Below are 27,030 nucleotides of genomic sequence, written 5' to 3' on the forward strand. Positions count from 1 at the left end.
AAAATCAATCAGTCTAATCAGATACGATCCCCCAAACCAATAAGATTCCCTCCCTGACCGAGATGTAAAAGGAATCGCGAAAATCCACTCTTATAAGGCGACCAATAGCGACGCGCTGGGGGACGCGTTGGGAAGGTTAGGAGCCCTAGATGGGTCTTGTATTCACTGTTAGGGAGGATGCTGCTAGGAGAGAGGATCATGTGTGTGTGTGTGTGTGTGTGTGTGTGTGTGTGTGTGTGTGTGTGTGTGATGGGTGGTTCTGTTGGAGTAAATGAATGAGGTAGTAGATGGTCAGCAGTGAGAAATAGTACTAGTTCTGCGAGTTGTTTGATATACTAAATCTACAGCAGTGACCAACTCTATCTTATAAAGACTGTATGGGGACGTCCACCTACATACTATCCCATTTAAAGTGCTTAGTATTTGATCTAGAATGTACTCATCCAATATTGCATGCAGAAAAAAACACAAGATCTGCAGACCCACAATGCTCTTCTACTTTCTACAAAGTATCTATCTCTAGTGTATCAACAGTCCCTACCCATCAACCAAATACACTGAACCCAACACTAATAAACCAAACGCTGCCCGATTCCAACAAACAAAAATTTGAGGCTGGTGAAACGCCAAGCCGGCGAAACCATCAATTCCAGTGAAAAAGTGTGGAACGCTAAGCAGACTGGAAACGACAGAATATGATAGGATAAGATAGTATTAGACACAGTGGAAACCCCTCCGCATATCTACGTACCCCATCAACAAGGCTGAATTGAGAAAAAAGCAATATAACTCTTCCAAAGACATTTTTGGTCATATAATACTATATGGGAAACATCGGAAAACACATAACTAGCTCAAATCATTGTATGCACACTATAGTAATATCTAACAATGTGATTCACAAAATCTTTGCAACCTAAATTGTTAAAATAATTGAAAAAACAGCCGGGTTAGTCACCGCCACGTAAAGACGTACTAAAAATACCCCACGGCCCCAGCCACGAACTAAACCCGAAGCAGCAGGAATTTACAGGGCGACGCCAAGTAGAACGCGTAGTGCTGGTCGCATGTGTGTGTGAGACGAGGTTATTAAATATGCGCCGGTGCCTTGTCTTGTCTTCATTCTTTTCTTTGAATATTTGTCTTGTCGCATATATCTATTCTAGCTATTTCCAGCCTTATCAAACAGTCCAACTCAAACCAACTCTCGTTAAGTTCATCGCAACCATGGCACCTCAGTACATGGTCCTCGACCAACGGGCCATCGATCACCATATAATGAAGCGCGACCTCAGCGTTACACACGCCCAGGCAGTCACGTTAGGAGTGATGGCAGCGTATGTGGTTGTTATTGCGCTGCTTTGGAATCTGCCGTATGTGCGGTGGTCGTTGTGGCCGTTCAAGGTAAACCCCTTCTTTCACTCTCTTTTTACCCCAAAACCACAAAGATTAAATGAATGGATAGATGCTAGTAATCGCCTTCCACGAATTCGGCCACGCCATAACAGCCTGCTGCACAGGCGGGCGCGTGAAATCCATCTCGCTCGACCCGCACGAAGGCGGCGTCACGCACATGCAAGGAGGGATGAGCGCCGTGACGTTACCGGCTGGATACCTGGGGTCGTCGATTATCGGGTCGCTGTTGATTTTCGCGGGGTTTGATATCGTCGCGAGTAAAGTCGCTAGTATTGTTCTGGGAGTGTGCTTTTTGCTCACGCTTTGGTGGGCGAGGAGAGATTGGTTGACGATCATTACGATTTTGTTGGCCGTGGGGTTGTTGGTCGCTTGTTGGTTTATTGCCCATGGGGAGGCGTTGAAGTGGGTTGTGGTAGGGTTCCCTTTCTTTCCTTTCGGTTATTTTGGGTATTAGGGTGGGTTATACTGACATGTGGGATATAGTTGTTTATTGGGGTGATGTCGGCGCTTTATAGTGTTTGGGATATTGTGAGTCTTTTCTTTTCTTTGTTGTGTTCGGTGTGTGTGCTTCGATGGGGGGTGGTGTGCTAACTGCACTTAGTGCGACGACCTTATTCTTCGCAAAGTCAACACGTCCGATGCTAGCCAGTTCGCTAAGAGATATGGAGGATCTTCGCAGTGCTGGGGTGTTATTTGGTCGTTCATTTCTCTTGCCTTCATTGCGATCGCGATCATTGCTGCCATTGCTGCGTTCCGTGAGTCGTTCAGTGAGCAGGAGAAGGATTCGCAGCATTTCATCCCGACGCGGTGATTCACTGAGTAGGTAGCCTGATTTACGTTTTCTTTCTAATGATTTATGAAACGTGGAGTCATGATGGGTGATAGGTCTGAGGCGAGACTAGAGTTTCTCGCTTAATGTGATACCACTTTGTTTTTGTTTTGATTGTCTGCTGGCAGAAAATGTATCAAGATTCAAGTAATTCTAGAGATAATGCTAGGATTGTTTGTGGCCATGACTAACAGACTCCGTAGCTACGGTGGGTTACCGAAAACGGCCTCCCAGCCTGGCTACGGAGTACTGCAACACCAAGTCGGCCCATCCGTTTGCAACATACCACCAGACCAGTGCAACCACTCATTTGCTATCCATGATTCTGCGGACACTGGTTGACTCAGAAAGAATCATCCTCTTCTTCTTCTTCCACTGGATCTCGTTTCAAACGGATCTTCATCATCTCTGTTCCCTCAGGAAGGTCCAGACTATTGCCCTCGCGATCGAAGTATAGCCTCCAAAGACCCTTCAGAGCCGTATCATCATCCAAACCCAGATCCTCGTACTCTTGCTCCCTCCGGATATCATCTGGCAATCGCACTGCCAGCCACCGCTCATTCCCCTCCAAAGTGACGTATTGTTCGTCCTCCGTCCAGTCGAACGGACCGCACACGTTTTCCTCGCTATCCTTTCTGTTGCCATAGCTCAATTGCTTTGTCTCCTTGTCCAAGTATACCCACCGCGCGAGGGGCGGCTCTTCCGGGCTCATTGAGATTAGACCGGCCGAGTTGTCTTGTCCGAAAGCTGGGTGGGTGTAGTACTGTCCGTTGAATGGGGCCATGCTGGGGCTTGGTTGTTTGATGATGTAAATCTAATACATTTAGCAACCTGTCACGCAAAAATCCCGAAACTGTATATGTCAAACGAACCTTATAGTCCTTGTCAAGATACACTTTAGCATTGTGGACCTGCTGTCTTTGCGTCGGCGATCCCGTGGTTTCCTCGCAAGTGGCTACCAGATGACATCGTCGTGATCGTGACTCGGCTCTGCGACTTTCCTCCTGATCTCGAGCACCCTTCGTAGCTTCGTTCAGCCCTATGATAGTGGGAACTAATGTTGACATCATAACTAATGAGAACACCATATTGGGCAACTTATATCCTGTTGATTTGCTGGTTGTTTGAATATGCGTAAAGTTGCTATGCAAGTATCATAGACTCTTGTTGGGAACAGGTCTAGTTCTGCTGCGACTTTCATATATTCTCGGTCACCCCGGTGTGAGGCCCGTCTGCGGAGCCCCTCACTGCATTCCATCTCCTCGGCACTGCCGATGCGACGTCGGATGACATATTGAATGCCGCGGGTGCAACAAAGTTAGGGTGTGAATGAGTAGCACCTTCGCCGGATGCGGAAGACTTCTGCTGGAACCGGCATCATGCGGATATCCAATTCATAGGTGGATTTCTTAAGCCCACCAGTGTCCATTACATCCATACCATGTAATGCGGCGAGCCTGATCGCGGATAAAAGGGTCCTCCTGTGACTCCCGGAATATGGGTGACCGAGATACAGAAGATATTGCAATGTCAGTGTGAAGAATTCATGTCAAGGTAGCCTTACCCTTGCTCCCCACTTTTGTCAAGATCGCTCATGTTAAGAATATAATAAAGACACGTGGCTAACACATCACAACCTTAGAAGCGAACAACCACCTGGAGCGTCAGGAAGCCCAACAGAAACTTCGCCCTCCTCACCAAAACCACCAAAACTCAACAAGCAACGGAATTCGAAGAAGCTTTCGAGTCCACCATCAGAAAAAGTGGCTTTACCAGAAGGAGACCAACAAGGAGCCGGAGAGAGCCCACCCACAGAGCCAACAACAGCCCCAACCGAACAAGGGGGTGATCAAAGCAATTCTCAAAAACAACCACAAGATACGAAATCAAAGATGCCTGGAGGAGATCTCGGCGACTTGAAGGGCGCCGGCGACAAGGCCGGCGGCGTCAAGAACGACGTCAAGGAGATTACCACTGGTGGCTTGAACATGAACATCGACGACCCGGATCTGCAGTGGCCGACGGAAGAGAAGAGCGGTAGCTTGCAGATTCGAGTCCGACTCAATTTACGTGCGAAGGTGCAGCTTAACCTCGATGCGAGAGTTAAGGGTGAGGTCGTTATAGGGCTTTTGTGAAATTGTTGGTCGGTTTCAATGCTGTTGAAACACACGTTAGCCTCACCGGCACAAAGCTATATATTACATAGCAATGTAATGATTATTGACGTACTGCTCCGTAGTTTCAATATGGGGTTGTAAGTATGCACGGATCTTGTATCTCCCTGCTGTGGCTGGCAAACTGGCACAACAGTATTTCTGTAAGCCTGTTCATTCCAGGCAACTATAGCACGATGGCCGAAGTATCAAGCGCCAAATCCCAGTTTCCAATCTGACTGAAGAAGTTATCAATATTGAGGTCACTATCAATTCCAGAAGTAAATGGAAACGGTGTGCTGTTCGGCATTTGCTGTACTTCCAAATCTAAAACTGCCAACTGGCCGTTTGTCGGGTCGATTATCTCATCCAAGATCCGGGACAAGATCCCATGGGCCCGTCTGCAAGATTCACCGTTGACTTCTCTTCGATTGATGCTCCTTTGAAGATTTGAGACAAACACAGCGAGGTTTTGTATGACTTCGGCTCGAGGAATCACCTTGATTTCCGGATTCGAAGTATTGAATGAAGGATGCAGGTGCTTCAATAGGTCCACTGCCAGGATACTGGCTCCTGGTAGCCCGTAATAGAGCATCTTGATACGAAATCAGTTGTGTGTCTACGATAAAGACAGTAGCACTTACAGGCCAGGATATATCTCGCTGCATGTTGGATACCTGATCAGAGAGCGACACTACCTGCAAGACTGTATTCAGCAGTGACCTCGAAATCCTGTACAATGGCTCCCGCGTCCACTGCGTCTCGTTCAAAAGCTTTCGGTGCAACAAGAAGCAGGTGTATTTTTGATCCATGTAGGTAGTCATCACAACATATCGCTGAGGGGGCGGTATGTGCTGTGATCCAGTGGTTTCGTCGTACTTGAGCTCCTGTGGAATCTGGTCCCATACAGCTTCCTGTCGAGCCAGTATATCCCTATCGAGTTCTAATCAATAATCTAGAGCTTACCTGAGAGCAAAGAGTACCCACCTTGCCAAAGCCTCATTTCCAATAGAGAGTCGCGTACCGAGACAAAGTCCAAGTATTTCCTCCCGAAACTGACTGATAATTAGCTTTATCCTTCTCCAGGTTGCACCACGAAATTCTCGATCCATATTCCAGCCGTTCGCATCGACTGCGCGCAATGCATTATCTAGTTCGTCTCCCTCTAGCAACAGTATCTCGTCGTCGATATCAGCGGGCATGGTACTGGCGCAGTAAGATCCCGAAATTCTGGGCGGGCGGCCGAGGAATGTACTGATTGTTTTGTCCATTGAATATATTTGGGCTGCATATCTCCTTCTCAACTCAACTTGGTAGAAAGGATAGGTTGCCTCGAGTCCGGATTCCTCCTGGTGAAGTCCGAGCGCGAAGAACATGCTTGAAACATCGCCCATGCAGCGCCATAATTGGAAGCCTATACAATCAGTATATTGTCCCTACGAATGAGTATCGAGTCTATCCGATACCACTTACTCATGTCACCGTAGACCAGATTTTTCAAACAGGCATTCCCATAAAGTAACCATAATGCTTGGGGGCTAACACAGTTGTAATTGTTACAAACGGCCGTACAATAATCGACGCCTTCAGCGAGTCGATGGATGAAATCCGGCTTCTGGTCAGATTGTGATGTTTCTGAGGGTTTGCTTCGTTTATTGACGTCATATTTAAGTGACACTCCAAGAATGGCAAGGATGAAGCCAATGATCTCCCATCTGATATTAGGCCCAGTGAACAAGGTGTGATAGTCCTCTGCCGGCAGAGTTGTGAAGGCATCTAAAGGCTTGGCAGTATTTGCGAACAGAGTCACAACAAGTTGCTTTAGGCGATTGCCCTTAAACCTTTGCATAGTTTCTTGTATCGATTCGATACAGGCCTTGATAAATGGATGCGGCACCATGCACGTATAAGAAAGCTCGAGGTATCTGCAAATACTGTCTGCAAAGCCCGGAAATTCGAACAGCAAATTCAACACCTTAGTACCCTCCGAAATCTGTTTCTCTGTATACTTCTCTTGGTAGTTTGGACAACCTGGACCAGAAGAAAATTCCTGGGCGGAGAGCTGCCCCAGATAGCGACCAACAACGTTTTGATCGTCACTGATGATTGCTGGGAAGGCTGTCGAGCCGAAGAATTGAGTTTCTGCGCGAGGAGCGGTCCTAGCTGTCGATGACGAAGATATGCTCTCCCTCAGTGAGTTATCACGAGCAGGCAGGGATCTCGGGCCCGAGGAGCCCAAGGGCCGCCTTTTCGGCCGTCCAGACTTAGGCCTGTCGCGCGGTTTGGTCATCGGAGCAGGATGATAAACGCAGCTATTCTCTTTCTGACGGATGACACATCTGTCGCAGACGGGAGTTTTGTGGTCGCAGCGAATCTTCGAAATTCGACAAGGCTCGCACGAGCAAGGTTTTCCATTGCGTCTGGTTGAGACTGAGCGCCGAGAACTCATATTGAATACCCAAGTCAGAATGCCATGGATCCTCAAAAAAAGGGAAGATTCATCAAAGTTCAGCACGAGTGAAGCAGTATAGCGAAGGCTTATTCCTTTGGACTGGAAATGATAATGCCAAGCTCCTAATGCCAAGCTGCTTCACCTCAGGAGACGCAAACACACGAGCACAATCCGCAGTGCTCCACAAGTAAGAAACAAGGTAAATTCACGGTCGCCAGATACACTGGCTGATTTCAATTGGTCACATGACACTACCCCACTAGGCAGATAAGCCTTATTTTCAGGGACAGGAAACTTTACCACGATGGATGCTTGTCTTCTAACAGAAGGTCCTATCCTGCTGTTTTTTCTATGTGCGAATCGGCGCATACCAGAGTACTCAAATGCCAAGCATGATGATGTTCGTTCCTTCTGTCAGCTAGTAGATCGATTCCTCATCTCCAGCGGAAGATGTGGGGGTTACCCACCGTACTTACGCATTGATATGGAGTGACAAGTATAAACCTTAAGACAATATCGTGATTAACCAAGAAATTAGTAATTGGACTTCCTTCTCTAAGCCAGCTGCGCATAATCAAACTACATCTGTATGGCCGTCCTCTATTACAGTGATTGAAGACTGGAGATACTGCTACGTAACAGTAATATATATTTGGCCGAGGATGTTACAGTTAGATTTACTCAGTACTTTGAACAACAAATCAAGTAAAAAAGCGTCACGTAACCATTTCCAGATAAACAAAATGGAGCACTTGATTAGATATGTATACAATAATTCGATGTAAGATGTACTTCCAACCGAAGACAGTGGCAGTTGCAAGATTCTTCGGCACGTGGCCCGATTTTCAACAATTCAATGCAGCCCTCATCGCAATTTCCAACTTCTTGATGGCGTCGTCAGAAATCTGATAATGCACCACCAATCGACCTTCTAACCGCTCTTTCTCATGCACCTTGAGCCCCAATTCTTTTGCTACCCGTTGGAATGCTTTCTTGTCGACTTTACCATCGTTGAGATTCATCCACATCATGTTCGTCTCCGTGGGTCTCATCAAAGACCCACCTAAACGTTCCCACATCATGGAAATATACTTTGCTCTCTCCTGACACCGTTTCAACTTCCCCCCCAAGAACACTTCCTTGAGTGCGACGCACATGGGCGCCGAAATTATCCCTGTTTGACGCAGTCCACCACCGAGAAGCTTACGCATCCATCTCGCTCTGGTTATGAACTCTGTGTTCCCCACGATCACAGATCCAATGGGTGCTCCCAGACCCTTGGTAAAACATAATGAGACGCTGTCGAAGCACTCGCAAAATTGACCAAGAGTACCTGCGCCCGCGACAACAGCCTCCCATAGCCTTGCACCATCAAGATGCATGTGTACCGGTGGGTCTTGAAGTTTAGCCCATGCGGAAATATCTCGGATTTCGTCGAGGGGCATGACTGTTCCGAAGAGTGTGTTCTCGAGGCTTATAACGCGGGTGGGACAGTCATCTATGCACTCAACATTAGAACACGTGTAATAACATGTAAGTCCACTCACAGATATCCTTCTTGAATATGAAGTGCTTTTTGATATCTTCTAGCGTCAAATGATGGCCGTTTGCTGGAATGACACCGTGAATCAGAGCGCCACAAAGAGTCGCTGCCCCACCTGCCTCCATGTTGAGGATATGGCTTCGATGGTCCGCAAGGATGGAGTATGGTGGGGTGGTGAGAGCTGTCCGGAGTGCCACCTGATTGCTCATCGTCCCCGAATAAGTAAGAAGCGCTCTCTCGTGGCCTGTCAATTGAGCCATCCACTCCTGGAAATAGTTAGTGGTCGGATCCTCCATCATCTCATCGTCGAGAAGTGTTGTATTGACGATGGATTCGAGCATGCTCATATTCGGGGAGGTAACAAAGTCAGACCGGAAGTCGTATGCGGCTCGGCCGGGTGTACTCCAGTTGTTCTGTGGGAGGCCGGCATCGTGAACCTCTACTGGGTGTTCGGTCTGGCGGACAATGGTCATGGCTGCGTATGGTGGGAAATATTGCCCAGTCAAAAAAACCTTTAGAGTTGTTTGAGAATTGTAGCGAGTATAATGAGGGTGTACATCGTCACTCATTTATTATGCCGCTGTCGGGCAAAGTACGTGTCGGCTTTTTATCTTTTCGCACCAGTTTAGGGCTGTTTCTTCCCGAAAGCTTCACCATAATCACGTCAGAGCCTTGAGGCCTTATTCTATGCATGTAAGAAAAGCGACGCGTCAGATAAGAAATAATTCTGCATGTAAGAAACAGCTATGCACGTAAGAAGATCTGCGGCGTTGAAGCGGGACTCGAAGTAGCTATTTCAATCTTCCTCCGCTGCAAGGTCATACATGGCGCATCAAGGTTTGATACAATGGCCTAATATGGCTAAGCCGTGGTAAGGCACCATGCACATGTCCATAAGAGTCCGATGCGGTGCGAGCAAACCACCTTGGCCTCAGGTGAATGTCTGACAGAGTCTGGGGTCTCCGATGTCTTCATGGAGTAATAACCACACGCTCGGAGTAAACTGGGAAAGTCACCAGCTCCCCCACATTATGCTATGGCCAATAATCGGAACGCCGAAACTCTAAGTGGGTTTGTAAGGCGATGTCATAGTACAACGGCGAGCGAGATATCGCACTTGAAAGAGGGGTAATAGCAGTGGGGACATATATAGGGGTCGCCTGAGCAGTCAATCCTGAGGGCATATGTCACCGTTCGAATCAACGAAAGCTCCGTCCTCTGCCAATTTCACATGGTAAACACAATGTCATCTCATCGGAAGGATAACATCGGCGAACTCATCGAATTCGCTCGTTCCCATTCCCCGTTTTACCAACGCGTTCTTGAACATGTTCCGGCAGGCGCCAAAAGTGTGACTGACCTTCCTGTCATCGACCCCGACGAATACTGGAAGGCGAACACGTCCAATCCCAATGGGGTAATGACTCGGCCTCTGATTGACGGCACAGTCATGCGCAGTGGCGGTTCCACTGGCACTCCCAAGCAAGTTGTCATGACCAAACAAGAGCTGTCAACTCATGGCAAAGTCACCGCCAATGCGATGGCTCATGGCTGTGGCTTCCTCCCTGGCGACCGTGTGGCAAACATGTCCTTCCACGGCTCTCTGTATGGGAGTTTCATGCTCTTGAATACAGCGCTACTCGAACTTCCTATACCGATTGTGCACTTGCCTATTAGCGGAAACGAATCCATTGACATGATGGCCCACTACATGAAGAAATTTGATGCCACTGTCCTCATTGCCAACGTTTCAACCACGCGTCGTCTGGCGGAATACTTCACTTCCATTAGCGAGACTCTTCCCAGTCTTCGGCTGATCTTGTACACGGGCGAATGCTTTACCAAGGAGCTCCGTCCGGTTTACCGTGCAGCCTTCCCGAACGCCACCATTTATGTCCGCGAATACGGCGGTATCGATTTTGGACACGTGGGCATTCCAGCACAGCCCTTCAAGAATGAAGATGACGACATTAAGCCCATCTACAAAGTCTTGGCGCCCTTAGTTATCTTTGAAATTTTGGACGAGGATGGCAATCCAATCATTACACCCGGAGTCAGGGGAAACGTGGTCATCACTAGCTTGCTGAAGAGGCAGCAACCATTGCTTCGCTACCCTGTTGGTGATATTGCTTCTTGGGTTGATTACGATGCGGAAACATTTTACATCCACGGACGTGATGCTGTCAGCATTAAGATCGCCACTACACATCTACCTGTCGCCTATCTTAGAGAATTGATCGTGAGGGTCCTTGGTCAAGGGAAGGCCTCAGGAAGCCAGTTCGTTGTGCGGCTTCTGAAAGAGACCCACGAGCAGGCGCTTGTCTTGAGGATTGTCGCGCCAGAGCCAGAGAACGCATCCGTCGTAGCGAATGCGTTTGAAGAGATCTTGTGCGAGGAGAGCCCTACCTGGAAGAAAAACCGGAAAGTGAAGAACATTGCGCCGTTGCAGATTGAATGGATCGAGGGCAAGGATCTGATTACGAATGCCGGCAGCGGGAAGTTACGCGACATTATTGATGAGCGGTTTTCGAATGGAGTTTGAAACGTCTACGTACAATTGTCATACTTTGCCAAGGCTGAGGGAAGTAGATCTATAACATAGCAAAATATACCAATCAAAACTGTAGCGTTGCCAAAAGTACCCGTAGGGGATTCCTCTTTCCAGCACTCTATCGACTATAGGCTAAAATAGGCTAATAAATTATAGTGTCGCAGACCCTTGTTTCGAACGGACTAGCACCTCAACTCGAACCTTCCCACGTAGGACGGCTGTGAAATGCAAATGTCCCCGTCGCTGTTGCCGAAGGTTGGATCAAGCAATGTCCAAAGCCTTTTAGCCAGTGCTTGTTTACTTTGCTCAGTATGGACCCTTAGTTCACATTAGCCTAGACACTTGCTAACAAAAGCCACATAATTATTTCTTTATACTCCTACCCCGCTCCTGCCGCTTTTGTCTGGCCCCCATCCTGAATCCTCTTACCTCATGTCGAATTACCCGGAGAATCCTTTGGTTTTGTTATTTCAGCTCATGTGGGCGATCATCGCGCCAAACTCCAATTGTGTGATGCGACTCCAAATACCTGCCTTGCATGGGCAAAGCAAGTGGCAAACCCTCATTCAGATGACCTCCTAATGTGCGCAGAAAATCATCAGCACAAATCTGGATCTCTTCAGATGAGATAAAATGGCGCGATTTTAGCGGCGGGTTGGACCGACAGATTGATATAGCGAGGAGCCTAGTTAACTATCCGCTGATGGTGAATAATACGACCGGATCACTAAATTGGCGACCATGGACCGGCTGCATAATGCAAGGGTCGTATGAAGCGGAGGAGCAGGGTCATCTTGCTTAGGCACGTGCTGCGGGCAGTCACCGGCGCACCAGGTATTTCCCTGTTGGTAGGAATAATCCGAAGTCTAGATTCACCAAAATTGGGCTAATATGGACTAGGTCTAGTCGAACGTTCCTCCGCTGCAATTTGCACTAACGAGAAGGGTCCTGCTTTGATAGATAGTACTTTGTCAGGATCAACCGGGCAGACGGCAAGACTGCCAAGCGGCTGACGCGATCTTCTCAGCAAGGCGCTCAGTCTTGCCCACCATCACCAGAATGAGTACGCAAATAGGCGTATAGGATACTGATCTTGCGGTGGGTGGGGTCTTTTTCATGTGCTACTGTGTCCTGGCCGTCCAGACCGCTCTAGTATTGGCTGATCTAACCGGGAAAGGGATCTGGGCAAACAACTGGAATGCCCCCCAGTTTCGAGTTGCGCCAATCATGGCAGCTTTCTCATAGTATTTGAGAAAACGTGCGAGAACTTCTCCCCGGTATTGCTAGGAGATAGAGATATCGAGATTCTCATTACCCACCTGCATTTATAATGGTATGCGGCTCCTTATTGAGAGATGGTTCTTATCGCCTCACATTGGTCTTTCCTGCTTTATGCTCGTCGATCTTTTGGGAATGACTACTATTTCCAAAGGAGCATGTCTGTCGGGGCTTCAGCCAATTTTGGATTCTAGGTGTTGCTTTTGTTGGGTGGGATATTAGTTGGCTGATGGGTGTTCTGAATTTAGGGTAGACCTCGGCTTAGTCCATTGCCGTCAATTTTCAAGCCAAATCGTGGTATGGGTATATCTAATGAAGGCATATTGGCCGCTCAACGTGGTTGCAAACTGACCAGCTTCATCTGAGATCTCACAGGAAGTGCGGACGCAGAATGTGCTTTTTGTTTCACAGTGTATGGCATTGTAGACGAAACCACCCTCGATTGTGTTCATATCCAGCAATCATGACGCGCACGTCCTCCAAACAATTGGGATTATTTTCCCAGCTCTAATAGGATCTACAATATTCCAATACGCTAGTATGATTACGCCAAGAAGAGCAGATTATACACCAGCTGCGTCGAGTATTTATTTCTGGGTGCTACTGCTTAGGAAGGCTAATATGTAAGCTATATCGAGTCATCACGAATGTCAGCAAGGCTGTACTTACCTTTTGCATTCAATCCCATAGTCTCAAAGCTCAATAATAGCTTGCGGATTTGACTTCTCTACCCCTTCAATTCTACGATGGACTCATTCCTAGACCCCAATATGACAGAGATCAGATTACAACCATGTCCATCACAACGAAAAAGAATCCAAAACCGCATGGCGCAGCGAAAATTTCGTGAGTCGATACGAATTCTTCCAACTATCAAGGTTGCATCTAATAATTTTGTATCTTCCGATAGGCGAAAAAGCTAAAGCCCAGAAACAATCACATCCTCCAGGCAATCAAGCCAATACTATTGGCAATGGAAAAAGCCACGATGCACCGCCCAATCTGCCGTCACGGATAACGGACCCTGAGCCCCACGATAACGGGTATGCATACTTGACAACGGGGAACCATGTTGGACCTTTGTCTGCATTCGCCTGCAGTATTCCAGGCCTCCTGGCAGACAATGTGCAAGGGTTCAATCACAATATATGGGACGATGCTATCTTCACACTACCGGAAAGTATCGAACAATCACCATATGATTTGCAGACATCAAGCCTTGAAGAGCAATTTTTCAAGTTCGTATAGCTTCTTCCTAAACAGGATCGTGCATATATCGTTCATTATCAGATCGCTTACTACCCCTGGGCCAAAATATAGGCCTTGCTCTCCTACTGGAGCCGACTGCAGTATCCTTGACCCCAATTTGGCGTTCTTCGGTAAACCACAAGACCAACAGAAAGGGCAACGTCCAGAGGAGAGGCATAGATGCAGACCTACAAACAATACCTGTCATTGTGATCGTGTGGGTATACTCTTGATTAATATATATCTTCTGGGACTAACCACCCCATCAAGGGACATCCTAATCCACCGAAGCACGCCCACAGAATCGTTCAGTACCAAAGAGCAAAGTTATTATACCAGACTGAACAGCTTCTCGAGAAAGTTGAGTCTCTATACGATGTCGGCATCTCACTTGGTGTTTTGGTAGACAATAACCACCTCCGAGATCTTATTAGGAGAGCGATAGAAGGATTTCGTTCCCAGCGGGGTTTGGAAACGTACAATCGTGCCGAGGAACACCTTGGGGCGCAATAGATTAGGGGATTCTACAGTATATGAGTATTTTCAATGATAATTTCCTGGAATTTTCTCAATCGCACTACTTAGGGGGATAGTTTCTCCTGATTGATTATTAACTTCTCAGATACACTATCCCGAATCTTCGTAATAGAAACCAATGGGACTTGGAGCAAGAGGTTGGCACTTTCTAAGCTATTTGAATTACCCTACTTTCTCCGGTGACATCTCAAATATGTCAAGATCTTTTTGACTGCAATATGATATAGCATTTCTCAGGTTTGCCTCCAGAGCAGTTTCGAATCCGGTTTTCCAAGCGTGTCGGGGCCTTCCAAAGACATCACCTCTGGTACCTTTTAAATTATCTTTACTGGAAATGGGGTCCAGCACCTTAAAGCAAGCGGAGCCACCTTCCAAGCAATGATGTGTCCGTATTAGTTAGTACTTAGTGATGCATTGGGCATTGGTGGGGTTTGCTCAAGGAAGAAAACCAACCTGATCGGAATGAAAGTGTGGATGTTGAACTCCGACCATGCACTTTCATTCCGACGGAGTAAATCGATGCTCGGAGTTCATTACCCGCGAACGAACAACAATGACATCGCCAGATCTACTTTTCATTCCGTCTTATTCTGCACATTAAATTTAGGGATTTAATTGAATGCTAAATATTGAAATATCACTGGAACAGAGATCCCTTGCTCACGCTAACTTGTTCGATCAACGTTCATTTCCGTCTTCATTTAGCCAGCTCCCTGTCGGATGTTTTTCAGGTTTTAGACGGAGAGCCGAGCGCGCAAGGAATAGATAAAAATGGGTCAAGATGAAGAAATTGTCAAGCAAGAAGAGTGTGCGAGTGATAGCGTTGCCGATGATAAACTTGTGAGTGCGCCAAAAACTATGCCCAAATTGATGATATTATACTAACGACTATAAGGTCACCTGGGACGGGCCTGATGACCCAGAGAACCCGAAGAATTGGTCTACTCGTCGGAAGTGGCTAGCAGTGATCTCAATCTCTGGCTTCGTTCTGATGAGTCCGCTTCCAACTACTATTGTCTCTCCGGCGATAGACACCATTGCTGAAGAACTCAATGTCACAGTGACGGTTCAGAAGCCTATGGTTATGTCCATCTTTCTCCTTGGCTATGCCATTGGGCCCATGTTCATTAGTCCCTTGTCTGAGATATGGGGACGGACACGGGTACTGCAGTCATTCAACTTTGTGTTTCTGGTCTTCAATACTGCGTGCGGTGTGGCAAGGAGTATTGAGCAATTACTTGCCTTTCGGTTCTTTGCTGGACTGTTTGGGAGTTGTACTGTTGGTGTAGGTTACCAATTGCCCAAAGTATTTGTTTTATGTTGATGCTTAGCTTCAAGTATAGATCGGAGCTGGAACTCTCGGAGATCTGTTTCAAGCCAAAGATCGCGGTAAGGCCATGGCAATCTACAGCATATTCCCTCTTATGGGACAAGTCTTGGGCCCTATTGCCGGGGGCTTTTTGACAGAGCGCACGTCATGGCGTTGGGCGTTCTACGCAACGTCCATCATAGACGGCTGCGTGCAGCTCTTCGGCCTTCTCTTCCTCGACGAGTCATACACGCCCGTTCTTCTCCGCAGGAAAAGAGACCGCCTGATGAAAGAAGGAGCCACCGGCCTTTACACAGAACATGACTTCCCAAGCGACTCTAAGCTTGAACTGATGCGGACAATCATGATCCGCCCAATCAAGCTTCTCTCAACGCAACCAATAGTGCAAGTCATGGCACTGTATCAAGGCTATCTCTACGGTAACATCTACATTCTCTATTCCTCCATCGCAGTCCTCTGGACAACCCGCTACCACGAGAAGCTAGACATAGCATCACTCCACTACCTCGCACTGGGCCTAGGAACAGCCTTCGCAGCGGAAGTAGCAACCCACATCAACGACCGCATATTCCGAATTTTAACTAAGCGGAACGGCGGCAAAGGTCTGCCTGAGTTTCGCATACCTATCATGATACCAGCCACCGTTGTCCTGTCTATCGGGCTGTTCTGGTACGGGTGGAGTGCGGAAGCTCGTATATTCTGGCTGATGCCGGATATTGGCATTGCGCTGTTTGCGGCTGCTGCGTACATCTGCACGGTCTCGAATAATATTTATGTCGTGGATACGTATGGGCGATACTCTGCTAGTGCTCTTGCTGCGACGTCGATGCTCCGGTGTCTGGCAGGATTTGTGTTTCCGTTGTTTTCTCCATATGCGTGAGTATTTCCTCCCTATAAGTAGAGTGGCATTGCTAACAAGGTCATAGATATGAACGGATAGGGTATGGCTGGACCTCAAGCATACTGGGTATCATTGCACTGTGCATTGGTCTGACTGGCGTTATATTCATTTGGAAGTTTGGGCATGTATTGAGGAAGAAGAGCCCTTATTGTGCTAGTCGTGATGTTGATGATTGTTGACAGTCGACGAACCCAGTTCTATTGATTCTACCCTAATAGATTGGAGTCAATGGGATAGCCTTCTAGAGTAGTTTCAGCAGTGGTCTATTAAAAAAGCATTCTAGTCAGACGTTATAGAATGGAGATCTCGCTTGCAGCTCCCAACCCCAGCATATGCGAACATATCCATTCTTCTGCAGCGGACACTTTAGTCTCCGGCGCAGCAGTTTCCTGGGTCCAGCCCAGGCATCATTCTGGCGGTGCCCATGCCGCCAACCATACCACAAAATCTAAACGGGGGCTCTAACAAACAAAAATAACCAATGTCTCCAATTACCCAATTCGCTGCTTGCGTCTCACCCAAACCTCCTTCTCATCATCCCCACCCTCTTTCGGATCAGACAGATCCCGCAACTGCACCTCCCAAACCTTGAGCTTGTAATTGCCCCGATCTGCCTGCCCCGAGAACAGATCAAACGACCAATCATGCTTAGGGCACGTTATCCCCGCACTCAGCGTGATTCCAAAATCCTCAATGTCAAACAGGCTACCCTGCGACAGTGGGAACGAGGAATGCGGGCATTGCTATACCATATCATCAGCATTTTACACTAATTACCATGCCAATGATGGCTAATTAGCTAATTCTTCTGACTCACATGATCAATAGCATGAACTTTTCCTTTATACTTAAACACAAGGACCTGATCTTTCAGATCCTCAAGCGGACCATCAATCTCCGCTTCAACCGGGGCGGAGCTTGCGCCCGGTGTGGGTGTCTTCGGGATCGTAAAAGCCTTGCATTGCGATGTTACCCGGCAGTCACCATTGTTTTCCGGAGAGTCTACGTCCGGGAAATCGGAGGTTAGACCGATGCGCTGCCAGCCGCCTTTTCCTCCGCTTGTTTGGGATCGGGAGAAGAAGGTAAACATGGCTGGCTGGTTGGCTGGTTTGGAGGTTTAGTGTGGAATATATTGCATGGATGGAAGGGGGAATTTGATGTGCTGCATGGATTGGATCGTATCGGATATCGGAATCGGATATCACACCTGGCCCATGCTAATTTCTCGCCTGACCCGTGCTAACCGCTTTGGGTGATTATATAACCTAAAATGAATATAGATCTGATCGGACCAGGTCAGGTCAGCTTGTATTTATTCATTCATTAGTATTTATATTATTACAGTTTTCTGGGGCTTTCCTTTTCTTCTTATATAATATAATGACTTAAAATAATCCATCTTTTGCACTGTATGTGCACTATTATGCCAATGTCTAGTCAATATAGTCCCTTTGATGTAAGATATAGTATTGTTTCTTCCTGTAGGAATAAAAAGCAGCCTATTTACTATTATATAATGCATGATCTACCACTCTTTACCTCTTAGAGGTTACCTTGACTGCGCAGCTCGATCTGCTGGTCAATAATATCCCTGGTCATCTGCTCGAACGACCGCCACTGCATCCCCAATTCTGTCTCCGCCTTTGTCGTATCAACAGGCCAAGACGACTCTCCAGAAATATCGGTTGAGATCTTGAAGCCCAGGTGCGGGTACTCCTTCTTCACGACCTCTGCCACGTCCTTCCAATTGAACTTCTTCCCAGCGAGCAAGTACGAGGACCCGTCCGGGATATTGTCGGCCAAAGCCTTGACATGGGCCTCGGCAACATCGTCGATATGAACAGAAGTGGTATTGATCATGGGTTTCCCACCGGCAACGGTGAGAAAGAAAAGGCCATTAGTGCCGCTCAGATCCTCGGCGGTGGTCTGGAGGGCATTGCGTCCAAACACAAAGGCAGGGTGGAGAGACACAAGAGAAAAACTAGGGTTCTCGGTCTTCTTGAAGTCCCAACTTGCTTGATTTGCGAGAAGCTTAGATGCAAGGTAGAGCTTCATGCTCGTTTCTTGGTCGTTGGCACCAGTAAAGTCAGCAGTCTGATCGACTGACAAGTCCCAGTCATTGTTCTCTGTCGGATGCGGTCAATATCTAGCCAGAATATTTCAAGTCAAAAGAATGCATCCGGGCTCTGAGGGCTCACCTTTAATGACCCCTTCCTTGGGAAGACCCGATATAGGTACCAAAGCGGCAATTGAGGAAGTAATAACCACCTTCTTAATGGTGCTAACTTTAGCAGCCTCCTTTAGGAGAGCCGTGGTGCCCTTGACGGCTGGGCCGAAGTATGTCTCAGGGTTGGTTCCATGGGGCAAGGGCGAAGCGATATGCAGCACATATTTAGCTCCATCTAGCTTTCCGGCAAAGGAAGACTGCTGGGTTATGTCCGGGGTGATGACAAATTCGATTCTGTCTTCATACTCAGAGAGTACCGCCTTTAGTTTAGGAATCTGTTCTTCCTTGCGAACGCTCATGCGCAGACTATAGCCAGCTTGTAGAGCCTTGATAGCAACGGCACTGCCGATGAAACCAGTTGCTCCAGTGATAAAGACGAGATCGGAGGACATGGTGATATGATCAGATGTAGGGATTTGGGAATAGTCTCAAGAGGGGGGCTCTGAAGAAATGTGTGACCGAAACAGATGTGATGTAAGATATGTGGAATAATCGAGCCAGCTTGTTGGTTGCGTCTCCGTTTCAGACCTTGTCATCTCACAATTCAGATACCCTTTATACCTTTGAAATCCTGTTCTATACGGCTTTCATGTTCTATACGGCTTACATATTTAGAAGAGGATGATTATCAACCAGAGGCTGATTTGAAATGTTAAAGTACACCATATCCCGAGGTACATTTCGGACCAGATAACTAATCATGAAATCATGAAACGATTAACGTTCATTACGGGTTGACCCGCCCCTTCAAATTAACCTTATACATAAAACTAGTATTGACTATCTGGACAACAATTCCATGTAAAGTGCGTCGACATCTCCAGAATTTGGCAAAGCACGAGGAGCATTAAACTCACGATAAAAGCTTTAGATTTTGGTCAAATTCGAAGTAATCATGAAGTAGTAGAGTTTTTACAGTGGATTTCAATAAGACACACACGTCTATTGTCCGGAATATCGAATTGGAACGAAAGCTCTGCCACTATGCATTTCAACCTCATCAGTGATACGGGTAGTGTTTAAGAATCCATCCGTAATTCTTTTGTAGTTTTACCCTATCATATCGTATGCCAATATCTGCTGGAAAGCGAAAAGTGGGGTTGAGGAAGCAATTTGGGGACATTAGATGCGAATAGTTCGGGGATATCACTAATCACAGTTGCAGATATTTTGTGGTGGTTCCACATATTTCTTACTAATACCTTAATCGCTGAGGTTTGAGCCTATGCCATAAGGGTTGTCAAAGAATGTTCTACGAATAAGTTCGGACGATTATTAATACGGCTGTGGCTTTGACTGACTCGGCGGGGGGCAAACAATGCAACTGGGAATGTCTCGTCATCACCCCGACGGTTTATCCCATCACAAGTGTCAACTTTTGGCAATATTGATGAAAGTTTTCATGAAAATATGATTTATAAAAGAGAAGCCTATCTGTGTATACACAGTATGCATCGATGCTCCGTCGATTCTACTCCATGGTGGATAATCAATCGTTCCCTTCTTCTAGAAGAGCATGCCAAGATCGATTGATTCAACTCATACCCTTAATGTCAACCGATTATAGCGATTCTGACTCGGTCCCCGGTTCCACCACTAATGTGGAACCACTGGGAATACTTTGGTGATTACTATTCATGCGAACAGTCGGTGGGATGAAATAATCAATCTGAACAACCATGAATCAAAGATTAGAGTGTCTATGCCACTCGCACGACGAGATCGTTCCAACTTTGGGAAAAGGTTTAGATTAAGACGATTAATCATCATGCAAAACACTCTGTAATCGTCACCGACAAAGGTCCTAGAGAAATCGAATAAATCAGGCACAGCTGCACATCCTGAGGATGGTCAAGCAATTATCATTACATCTGGGCATTAGCCCACACAATTGAGGAATAATCAATTTTCACGGAATAGGATGAGAGAAATTCTGGTTATCGGCGGAACTGGCGCTCAAGGCCTGCCGGTCATCAAAGGTGCGTGTCATAGCAGCTTTTCACCTGGCCTTTTGGTGTATACCTGACTTGTGATAGCCCTCTCCTCGAGCGAAAAGTTCTCTGTCCGAGTGCTTACGCGAGACGCATAGTCTGCTCGGGCGCAAGAATTTGCACGACTTCCTAATGTGTCCCTGATTGAAGGCAAACAAGATAACCAGGAAGATCTGCATAAAGCTTTCAAGGGTGTCTACGGGGCATGGGTCAACACCGATGGCTTTACCATCGGTGAGAAGAATTGAGCTATTTTACGGCTGTCTAGCTTATGAAATCGCGAGGCACCACGGAGTGTAACACTATGTGTATGCTTGTACAGACTTCGCTCTCAAGCATGCGGACTGGGACGAGAATTACCATTGGGGTCATAATGATGCGAAAGGCAGAATTGCAGATTACATTCTAGCTCAAGGTCAGGCTGGCATGAAAAGCTCTGTGCTTACAACTGGCCCGTATATGAACATGCTCTGGGATGGCATGTTTGTCCCTACCCAAGAACCTGATAGGACATCTGTTTGGGCTAATCCCGCAAGTATGTCTTACTACCTTCCCTGATATGAGCTTTACTAGTGACTACCTATGACGATACTTTTAGCACAGAATCTGGTAAAATATCTCTCATAGCTCTAGAAGTTGTTGGACATGATTCTCTTTGGCTCTTCAAAAACTTGCCAGAATCCGCGGGGATGAATCTCAAAATTTCAACAGATGAATTTAGTTTCGCGGATATAGCGGCAGCCTTCTCTGAGGTGACAGGGGAGAAAGGGGTGCATCGGTATGTACCTCTTGAAGAGTACCTACCCATGGTCTAGCTAAATTTTACGCCGGTCCAAGTGCTGTAACGGATGAATCAACGATGACATGGCGCCAAAACTTCTCAGCTTGGTGGAAATACTGGGGAGAGGGCCGGGCTGAACACCGAGACTTCACTCTTCTGAATCGAATCCCACCCGAATCGTATCAGTTCACTGACTGATTGAATGAGAATGGCTAACTACAACGGGCTACGAAAGAATGTGCTGAAGGGAGTTGAGGACCTGAAAAGATCGTCCGCGGCGATGCAGCAACAGCAAGCAGGTCCTCCGGTCTGACCTAGGGGGCTAGTAGAACCCTGCCTAAGCGTTCATTCGCACTCATCCGTGTGGTATTCGTTCGAGGTTTCCACAATGCAAATTATTGCTTCAATGTGAACGGATGTGGAGGTGTATCTAACGACTTGGGTATCTCAATTTGAAACATAGAAATTGCTCTTTCTGATCTTATTTAGTGTGTAGTCTTTAGGTTGTCACACTAGGTGACCTGCGTACATGATCGGATATCATGGAGAAAACGGCTAATGTTGGTTCCGCGTAGGTTTGTGTGGGGCAGGTACTTTGTATTGGGTTGGTTGGGCCTTCAGATATATTGAGATGGTACTATGATTTTCAGCACTTTTGAATTGCATCAAACTAAATACATGAGGCTATTTCAATGTATTTGACCATAAAGTTCTTTTAATTCGGGTAATAAGTAAGTTAGTATGGCTTCAAGGCATGTAATAATTTGGAAATTACAGCTATATTCACATTCCAAGCGAAACGACAATGTAAACATCCCTTTCAGAACAGTCTCCTGTGTGGAGGTTCCCATGGCACCCCAATAATCCCTATGCACATAGACAGAAGAATAGCTAGTATCAACCCGATTGAAAAGAAGAACGAATTGAAGTCAAGTTGGAGCTCGAAAAACGCAACGCTACCTGGCACAGAGATACCGGCCCAATCTTCCATATTGCCATGATGGATTGCATCTATAATTACATCAATGTGTGCATAGCATTGAGTAGCTTGAGCCATCACTATATTGGCCCAATCGTTCCATTTTGGTAGGAAATTTAGACTTGCAACTTGTCATTCGTGGAGTGCGAAAAGCGGAATGCTTTCAAAGCAAACAACCCAGTGTTTCACTTCAGCAATACTACTGGATTTTCCAATAGCCTGGCGGATATGCTCCCACCCTCTTAGCTCTGTGAGACGAAAGCCGGCAAGTTCTTCATCTTGCTCTAAGTTCTCAAGTTCATCGCCATCATTGGCCATAATGGCAACTACCAATATACCATGTGTCCTAGAGTAGGCCAGAGACATGGACGAGCTATGCCGGCAGATCCACCCTATCATTTTCACCTAGCCGTTGCTAAATCCTTTTGTTTGAGTATATTTCGCGATCATTGTGTCGAGCGTTAGAAGGAGTAAATCACATCTAATATTTCCGATTCATGAGTCCCGAATACATTGATCGTCTGGGGAAAAACTGACTGCGGTTCTTTATTCTCATTGTCCACAGACACGGTCGGGATTGGACTGGTCAAATAACTGGATATCATATCAGAATCTATGTTTGCTGAGTACATCAACAGCCTGTGCCTGAACCCAGAGAAGACCATCTAATAATGTTCCACGTCAGGTATTGGTGATTAACTGGGAAAACAGTCCGTCTTTCTGTTCTTTGAATCTCTGATAGAGAAGGTGTTTGCAAATCGGAAAATGGGCGATATAGCGGTAAACGTGGACGTGGACGTGCCCTAGCTCTTTGGTTGCGGATACTATGGACACGATGCAGTCAATGCGATGATACATTGTTATCCTAATGGTGATACCAAGTCACCGAGTGTAAAAGGCTGCTTGGCAGGATAGGCTGTAGTTAGGTAGTCATGGTTTGCGTTGGTATATTCGTTCTGCTGAAAAGAAGTAGCTTAGATATGTATTTGCTGGATTGCGTTAGATGCCATATGCTCAGAATACAGCGGTTGGCTGTTTGGCTAGTATCATTCCTACTTTCCATAGAGATTATGGTGCCTGGCTGGAGGGAAGAAAGTGCACCTGAATGAACCGAAACTTGTAGTTTTTCCAACTCCGGGATGTACTTCACTGAAATGTTTCAACCATTTCGTGGATGAACCGAGATTATCCTTCTCTTATCTATTTATCTTTTAAAGGCTACCATGTTCCTCTCCAGAGTATGTAATTGTTTGTCAATTCTTTCCACATCCCTTCTCTATGTCTCCTCTAATGTCAAAATCATAAGGATCGTATCTTTCCATTGTCATCAGGCTAAGCGGTGTCGTATCCCTGGCATCCATGTAGCTTGCATGGTATCCAGTAATCATTGAGAAAGCCCTTTATTCAAATCGCCATCATTTGCCTGATCTTCTATGGCCCAGGCGCTTTCAAATGTCGGATGGTCTCTTGCATTCGGGCTTCTGAACTCGAGATTTTGGCCCTACTTGCCAGGAATACGAGGCAAAATCTTCACGTATTGGGATGTTTGCTTTGACCACTGTGTCCTGTCCCTCTTTGGGCGGCATTATGCTAAACTTGCCGTTTGCAAGTTGAATAGAAGCTCGCGCGACCCCGATGACATAACAGACAGCCAATGGTTTGGAAGGCAGCATCGAGAATGCTCTTGACCATCTCAGCGCCTTCTGACGTATGTTGAAATGGCTTTAATATTATTGCCTCTCCGGCTATCATGGCCTTGGATTCGGTACCCGGACATGGTCCGGTGTACTTAACGTATACTATTCTGTCAGCCCGGTGTATTATTGTATCTCTTAGGTTGAGCCAGTCTGGCGAACGCCTTCACGCTTTATGAATAGATGGACATCGTTGACAATTTTTGAAATCGCTTGATCAATACCGGCTTTAGTTGCCATCCAATAACTCTTCAATCGTCAGGCGCTCTGTTCTATGTCTTGTAAGTTGTGCGCAATCTTCCCAGGCTTTGTGGTTCAATGGTGAGATTCCAAGAATTCCATGCATGCAGGATGGTTCGTACCGCTATAGCACATCCCCCGGCAAGTGTGTCCCGTTTTGCCGGTTTCCCTACCAGATACACTGGCACATATTCCTCTGCGGTGAGTCTGCCCTTTTGGATAACATTGTAACTGGGTCACGATGGAAGCACTCGCAGCTAGGCTCAACCGTTTGTACATTATCTCTTCCTCGTCACCGCTGATACAACTGGGAGAAGCAGGACCGAGTAGAGGGCCATTTCTCGCTATAAAATGGTGCCACGGAACATAAAGGCGACATTCTGCTGGGGCTGCTTCTGGGCTCTAGTTCAAATGGATCTTGTTGAGCTTGTATATCAGTAGGGTCTAAATCCTCTAGTCGCGCCCTGAGCTCCTGAACTATCACGAGTGCCGAGATTGTTATCGTTGGCATTTTCCAGTCCTAGAATATAATCAGGGTTATCGCACTGCGAAGCTGCAATCTCCTTGGCCAGTCTTGTTTCTGAATGGTATTGGAATTCTTTGACTTGATGGCGGGACCTGGTATTCCAATTGTAAGCTAGTAGTAGCAAACTCTTGACTTCGATATAAGTGCGACATAATAATATAAAAACAACAGCTTATGTGCGAGACGATATAATAGCAACCCGTGGTTGAGTCCCTGACTCCTGGTTATTGTTGCAGACTCAAGCCGTCTTTGACTGGGAGCTATTGATTACCAAGTCATAGAACCATTCATCGCGGTACACAAAACTAGGTATTCGTAGCTATACCCTAGATGGCGTCGAAAGTTCTCCTGCTTTCAACGGATGCTGCGTTGTCGTTATATTCCCTCATTTTCCAGGCAGTGCGGAGCGGCATGCGAGCGCTGGACATGGAACGTCCTGGAGAGTAAGCAAGATATGGGAAAAGCAGCTTTGATGAAGTAGGTATTTCCGGGCCTGCTTAACTCCTTCCCCTGAGTAAGGCCTAATACTGTCTCTCTCGGTAATCGCGGTGTATATCAAGGATATTTCTACATCTAAGTCCGTAGAGTGGCATTGGACGACCAGTAAAATGGCGCGTTCGATGATGGCAAATTGCTTGACACATTTTCGTCGATCGAGGTGCTCTTTTCATCCTTCGTGGTGAGGACATGCAGCTGTTGTATGCCATAAATATCAGTTCTGGATATAGCTCTGACCAGTATAGCTAAGGGAGATATAACTCCAAAACCAGTGTCTTAGGGTGATTGACTGAACCCTAATTGAGACGCCCGAGGATTGTCGGTATGTATGCGTTGTCCGCACAGAGTAGCCATTAAACCAATTATCTTTGCAAAGTCCCATGAGGTCTCAGTGTTCTTAACTGCAGTATCTAGCTCAGGTCATGGTAGCCAAGCAGTTGGCCTTGAGTGATCAACCCGTGTTGTTTTGTTATTAGGAGCCCAGGTTGGCAGAACAGGGTTGTTCTGGCACAGCACGCCATTATCTCGTCTGAAGACACCACATACCCATATCATCGCCTTGTATTCCATGAATTTGCTTGTCAGGGAAGCAATATCCTTGAATATTGTGGCGAATCTGTCATACTTGTAAGAAAGGCTATAAATGAGATTTCTGCCACTTATGAGTTACCATATGAACCAGGAGCAACGAAGGCGTCCATGCTCAGCACGCGGCGTCGAATAACTAGGGTTGGAGCTTACATCGAGAGCTGTCTTTTCGACCATGATCGTGAGCTTGGAACTCGATAAATCAAACCATGTGACCGCATATAATAGTGTAATCAGCCCAACCCAAACCACCCCAAGCGCTAGGTGCGCTTTTCCGCAGCAGAAGCTTTCTTATGACCGCGCACCTCTTCTTCCTGCACGGCCTCGTCGGTTTCCCATGACTGTCCGCTGCTCCTCAGAGTCTTCTGTCGAGGCCACTGAACAGTCAGAACAGGACCTGGCAACGGGGCCGGCAGGTTCCCGCCTATTGCTAGAATTATGATGTCCCTTGACTGGGGCAATACTTATCGTCACCGACTAATCTATGCTGCTATGAAGCATTAAATGGCCTCAAAAGTAGCCCATCACGGTATTTCATGTATAGCAGATGTCATGTAGATCGAACCAGCGGACGATGCCACGTCTGGCGTTTCTTTGGGCATAAGCCCTTTAGATGACCAGGTGTCTAACTCGCCGCGCACCGTTGCAAGCTATCTTCGGTCTGAGGCAGTCTTAACAGTTACCCCTCAGCATTAACAATGTTCAGAGAGACGATACTCGAGGTCTACTTCGACCTTCCAAGACACGGTATCCTCAAGGTTTGTTCAGGACACATTGGCACTCTCCAGGACATGATTTTTGAGCTGAATACGGAGCTCATAAAGATATGCTTTGGAATGTTATCTGCGATTCTCATCTTCTCTACGGCGAATAGAGACATGCAGGGTGGATTCGGCCATAGCCATCCCTTAGTTATTGTCATCGTTGGGGTACGTTCGATTGGAGTGGGTAAGCCCGAGATTGAGAATAGACAATAGCAACTAGTACATCGGTAATTGTAAAATTGTTCGAGTTGCAACATCCATCAATATGCCGCTTTATCAGTGAAAGTGGCATTTTCACACCATCGGCAACTGTATAGGACATGTCATCAATCTCTGTGAGGGATATCGCGGGATTATAGACATTGGCTCCAGCATTCTCTGAAACAGTGAAAAGCATACGTCCTATATAGCGAGCGCATAACTTCGTCTCTTTCGCCTCGTTCCGTTACGAACATTGGCGATATCGATAACAAGAGACGCGGCCCTTGCGCGGCTGAGATTGAT

At 46.7% G+C, this 27,030-nt stretch overlaps 11 protein-coding genes across 11 annotated transcripts; 6 read left to right on the plus strand and 5 right to left on the minus strand.

Moving 5' to 3' along the window:
• The first annotated feature begins 1,105 nt into the window (after positions 1-1,105).
• On the plus strand, positions 1,106-2,536 carry BO85DRAFT_454255 (M50 family metallopeptidase). Its single transcript, XM_025661240.1, has 4 exons — positions 1,106-1,404; positions 1,466-1,828; positions 1,900-1,944; positions 2,018-2,536. Exons 1-4 carry the CDS (start codon positions 1,228-1,230, stop codon positions 2,225-2,227), a joined length of 795 nt encoding a protein of 264 aa, XP_025510120.1. The 5' UTR covers positions 1,106-1,227; the 3' UTR covers positions 2,228-2,536.
• A 52-nt stretch (positions 2,537-2,588) lies between these two features.
• On the minus strand, positions 2,589-3,315 carry BO85DRAFT_384528 (uncharacterized protein; the record flags this gene model as incomplete). Its single annotated transcript, XM_025656555.1, has 2 exons — positions 2,589-3,059; positions 3,118-3,315. The coding sequence occupies 2 exons, from the start codon at positions 3,313-3,315 to the stop codon at positions 2,589-2,591; spliced, it is 669 nt and encodes a 222-aa protein (XP_025510121.1).
• Positions 3,316-3,742: 427 nt separating this feature from the next.
• Positions 3,743-4,380, plus strand: BO85DRAFT_384447 (uncharacterized protein; the record flags this gene model as incomplete). The annotated part of the gene is made up of 2 exons (XM_025656552.1): positions 3,743-3,774; positions 3,918-4,380. 2 exons carry the CDS (start codon positions 3,743-3,745, stop codon positions 4,378-4,380), a joined length of 495 nt encoding a protein of 164 aa, XP_025510122.1.
• A 139-nt stretch (positions 4,381-4,519) lies between these two features.
• Positions 4,520-6,742, minus strand: BO85DRAFT_507955 (fungal specific transcription factor domain-containing protein). Its single transcript, XM_025664430.1, has 4 exons — positions 5,872-6,742; positions 5,386-5,812; positions 5,043-5,331; positions 4,520-4,993 (listed from the first exon to the last, which is right to left on the minus strand). Exons 1-4 carry the CDS (start codon positions 6,686-6,688, stop codon positions 4,586-4,588), a joined length of 1,941 nt encoding a protein of 646 aa, XP_025510123.1. The 5' UTR covers positions 6,689-6,742; the 3' UTR covers positions 4,520-4,585.
• An 810-nt stretch (positions 6,743-7,552) lies between these two features.
• BO85DRAFT_432117 (l-allo-threonine aldolase) lies at positions 7,553-8,954 on the minus strand. Its single transcript, XM_025658364.1, has 2 exons — positions 8,398-8,954; positions 7,553-8,348 (listed from the first exon to the last, which is right to left on the minus strand). The coding sequence occupies exons 1-2, from the start codon at positions 8,864-8,866 to the stop codon at positions 7,696-7,698; spliced, it is 1,122 nt and encodes a 373-aa protein (XP_025510124.1). The 5' UTR covers positions 8,867-8,954; the 3' UTR covers positions 7,553-7,695.
• Positions 8,955-9,408: 454 nt separating this feature from the next.
• BO85DRAFT_454259 (AMP-dependent synthetase/ligase) lies at positions 9,409-11,214 on the plus strand. Its single transcript, XM_025661241.1, has 3 exons — positions 9,409-11,031; positions 11,079-11,080; positions 11,109-11,214. The coding sequence occupies exon 1, from the start codon at positions 9,637-9,639 to the stop codon at positions 10,933-10,935; it is 1,299 nt and encodes a 432-aa protein (XP_025510125.1). The 5' UTR covers positions 9,409-9,636; the 3' UTR covers positions 10,936-11,031; positions 11,079-11,080; positions 11,109-11,214.
• A 1,263-nt stretch (positions 11,215-12,477) lies between these two features.
• On the plus strand, positions 12,478-14,028 carry BO85DRAFT_454260 (bZIP transcription factor). The gene is made up of 6 exons (XM_025661242.1): positions 12,478-12,519; positions 12,589-12,845; positions 12,913-13,068; positions 13,133-13,460; positions 13,543-13,687; positions 13,741-14,028. The coding sequence occupies exons 3-6, from the start codon at positions 12,969-12,971 to the stop codon at positions 13,981-13,983; spliced, it is 816 nt and encodes a 271-aa protein (XP_025510126.1). The 5' UTR covers positions 12,478-12,519; positions 12,589-12,845; positions 12,913-12,968; the 3' UTR covers positions 13,984-14,028.
• A 587-nt stretch (positions 14,029-14,615) lies between these two features.
• Positions 14,616-16,558, plus strand: BO85DRAFT_482073 (MFS transporter). Its single transcript, XM_025663085.1, has 4 exons — positions 14,616-14,847; positions 14,903-15,292; positions 15,351-16,213; positions 16,264-16,558. Exons 1-4 carry the CDS (start codon positions 14,779-14,781, stop codon positions 16,415-16,417), a joined length of 1,476 nt encoding a protein of 491 aa, XP_025510127.1. The 5' UTR covers positions 14,616-14,778; the 3' UTR covers positions 16,418-16,558.
• Positions 16,559-16,729: 171 nt separating this feature from the next.
• Positions 16,730-17,328, minus strand: BO85DRAFT_408514 (Rieske (2Fe-2S) protein; the record flags this gene model as incomplete). The annotated part of the gene is made up of 2 exons (XM_025657401.1): positions 16,730-16,981; positions 17,056-17,328. The coding sequence occupies 2 exons, from the start codon at positions 17,326-17,328 to the stop codon at positions 16,730-16,732; spliced, it is 525 nt and encodes a 174-aa protein (XP_025510128.1).
• Positions 17,329-17,780: 452 nt separating this feature from the next.
• On the minus strand, positions 17,781-18,857 carry BO85DRAFT_384624 (putative 3-beta hydroxysteroid dehydrogenase/isomerase; the record flags this gene model as incomplete). The annotated part of the gene is made up of 2 exons (XM_025656558.1): positions 17,781-18,364; positions 18,437-18,857. The coding sequence occupies 2 exons, from the start codon at positions 18,855-18,857 to the stop codon at positions 17,781-17,783; spliced, it is 1,005 nt and encodes a 334-aa protein (XP_025510129.1).
• A 1,529-nt stretch (positions 18,858-20,386) lies between these two features.
• BO85DRAFT_472894 (NAD(P)-binding protein) lies at positions 20,387-21,550 on the plus strand (the record flags this gene model as incomplete). Its single annotated transcript, XM_025662586.1, has 7 exons — positions 20,387-20,444; positions 20,571-20,690; positions 20,725-20,750; positions 20,793-20,991; positions 21,060-21,252; positions 21,294-21,416; positions 21,505-21,550. 7 exons carry the CDS (start codon positions 20,387-20,389, stop codon positions 21,548-21,550), a joined length of 765 nt encoding a protein of 254 aa, XP_025510130.1.
• Between the last annotated feature and the right edge of the window lie 5,480 nt (positions 21,551-27,030).

The sequence above is a fragment of the Aspergillus piperis genome (genome assembly GCF_003184755.1).
Source record: "Aspergillus piperis CBS 112811 unplaced genomic scaffold BO85scaffold_34, whole genome shotgun sequence".
NCBI classification, from domain to species: Eukaryota; Fungi; Ascomycota; class Eurotiomycetes; order Eurotiales; family Aspergillaceae; genus Aspergillus; species Aspergillus piperis.